The sequence below is a fragment of the Drosophila willistoni genome, unplaced genomic scaffold (assembly GCF_018902025.1).
Source record: "Drosophila willistoni isolate 14030-0811.24 unplaced genomic scaffold, UCI_dwil_1.1 Seg124, whole genome shotgun sequence".
NCBI lineage: Eukaryota > Metazoa > Arthropoda > Insecta > Diptera > Drosophilidae > Drosophila > Drosophila willistoni.
This window is the reverse complement of record NW_025814085.1, coordinates 16033-17979: the sequence shown is the minus strand read 5'-3', so window position 1 is coordinate 17979 and position 1947 is coordinate 16033. Positions and strand designations below refer to the sequence as shown.

Below are 1947 nucleotides of genomic sequence, written 5' to 3'. Positions count from 1 at the left end.
AATAGTTTTCGCACGGTTCAATTAAAAAATTGGTTAGCCGTATTGGGACTGCCGACAACTGGCAGCAAAGCTGATTTAGTGGCGCGACTTAACCAGGTCCCGTTAATGGGCCGAGGCTGTGCACCGGCGATAAGAAAGCTGGAAGCAGAAGTCAAGGCCAACAGCGAGCGTCTTCAAGCACAAGCGCGACACGACGGCGCTGCCGAAGTTGGCGCCAGAAGCCCAGACATTGCCGACAGCGACAACAGAGGCGCGCAGATAAACGATGAGCAACAAAAGGGGTGGTTTGCGCTAGCGAAAGAAATCGCTGTTGACTTCGATGGACAAGACTGTGCAAGCAAGTGGATCGGACAATTGAAGAGCATTGCGCAGGTTTTCGAGTTGAACGAGACTTGTGTGCGCATGTTGTTTAAGGCAAAACTAAAGGGTGGATTCAAGCGAACCCAACTCGTTTGATCGAACCGTTCGAACAGCTGTGCGAACATTTAATTTTGTCGTTTGGTCAAACAAGTTCGAAGGCAACCTTGCGACGAAATTTCGAGCAGCGGATGTGGCAACGCCAGGAAAAGTTTGCCACTTATTTCGAAGCGAAGATGACTTTAGCAGAAAATATAAATTTGGATACAGAGGAGCTGTTGGAGCATCTGATTGAAGGCATCTCGTCAGATATTTTGCGTGATCAGGCACGCATACGATGTTTTACGGATCCGATGGAGTTGCTTAAGGCGCTTACCAATATCCAGTTGCCGAATGTGAAATCGACAGCTGATTGGGTGAAACCACCAATCGTTAAGAAGAGCGCTGATGGAAAGGAATGGTGCTGTTATAATTGCAACGCACGAGGACACATTGCCAAGGATTGCGGTAAACCAAAGAGACCACCCGGTTCGTGTTATGGATGTGGCGTTGATGGTCACTTCATTGCCCAATGCCCAAAGAGAAAAGTGCGCCGAGGAGACGACGATGACTATGTAAGATATGTTAAGATTTACTTAAAGGGTTATACTAATTTACATATACACGCAGAATGCCTCATAGACTCAGGAAGCAGTACATCAATAATTAAAAAATCAAAGGTGCCGGCTGGAATTTGCCTACATCCTGTTTTGAAGTCATATTTTGGAGTAAATAAAAGTCCATTGAGAATACATGGCAAAATTTTCTGTTTCATAATTAAAAATAAAGTAAAAATTAATTTTGAGTTAATTGTGGTTGCTGAAGAGTCTATGAGTCAAGATGCAGAAATTTTTTGAAAGCTTGTGGCGTGCGTATAGATCTAAGTGCCTTGGACGGGATTGTAAAATTGAGCCTGGTAAACGAAGAAATGTCAAACGATAATTGTAAAGTAGATAGAAGTCGATCGTTATGTCCTGTTGAAGATTGTGCTAAAGAGCGAAAGTTATGTAAAGAAATTGTTATGAATCGATCGTTAAGTACTGATGAAGAGATTGTTAAAGGCCAGAAATTATGTGAAGAAAGTGTTACGAGTCAATTGTTATGTACTTATCCAGACGAAGAGCAAGAGTTAGTTGATGATCAAGTGTTGATAGCTGAGAGTCGTGACTTATGTGAGGAGATTATTATGTTAGCTGATAGTAAAGAAAATGTAAAGAAGTCAGTTATGTTAGAAATTCACGATGATAACTTTGAGAGTGACATGATGAATATAGACGTAGGAGGCGAAGAAGAAATAGAATGTACATGTGGAGAAGAAATAGATTTTAGTACGAAAAGTCGGCTTATGAAAATATTTAAAGAGAATTATGTTGATGCTAAGAGTCCACAAGTCCCAATGGTTAGGAGCGAATTGAAGATTTGTCTAGAGAAGTCCAAACCGTTCAGTTGTTCACCTCGGAGACTGTCATACGAGGAGAAAGAATACCTTCAGAAAATGTTAGACGAGTACTTGAAAGAAGGAATAATTCGTGCTAGTGAGTCAGAATATGC

General features: G+C 41.7%; 1 protein-coding gene across 1 annotated transcript; it reads left to right on the top strand.

Moving 5' to 3' along the window:
* Positions 1-435: 435 nt before the first annotated feature.
* Positions 436-1204, top strand: LOC111519579. Its single transcript, XM_023180994.2, has 2 exons — positions 436-971; positions 1027-1204. Exons 1-2 carry the CDS (start codon positions 549-551, stop codon positions 1036-1038), a joined length of 435 nt encoding a protein of 144 aa, XP_023036762.2. The 5' UTR covers positions 436-548; the 3' UTR covers positions 1039-1204.
* The last annotated feature ends 743 nt before the right edge of the window (positions 1205-1947 follow it).

Excerpts from the sequence above, each read along its gene's own strand:
- LOC111519579 (XM_023180994.2), top strand. The coding sequence starts at position 549 with ATGTGGCAACGCCAGGAAAAGTTTGCCACTTATTTCGAAGCGAAGATG.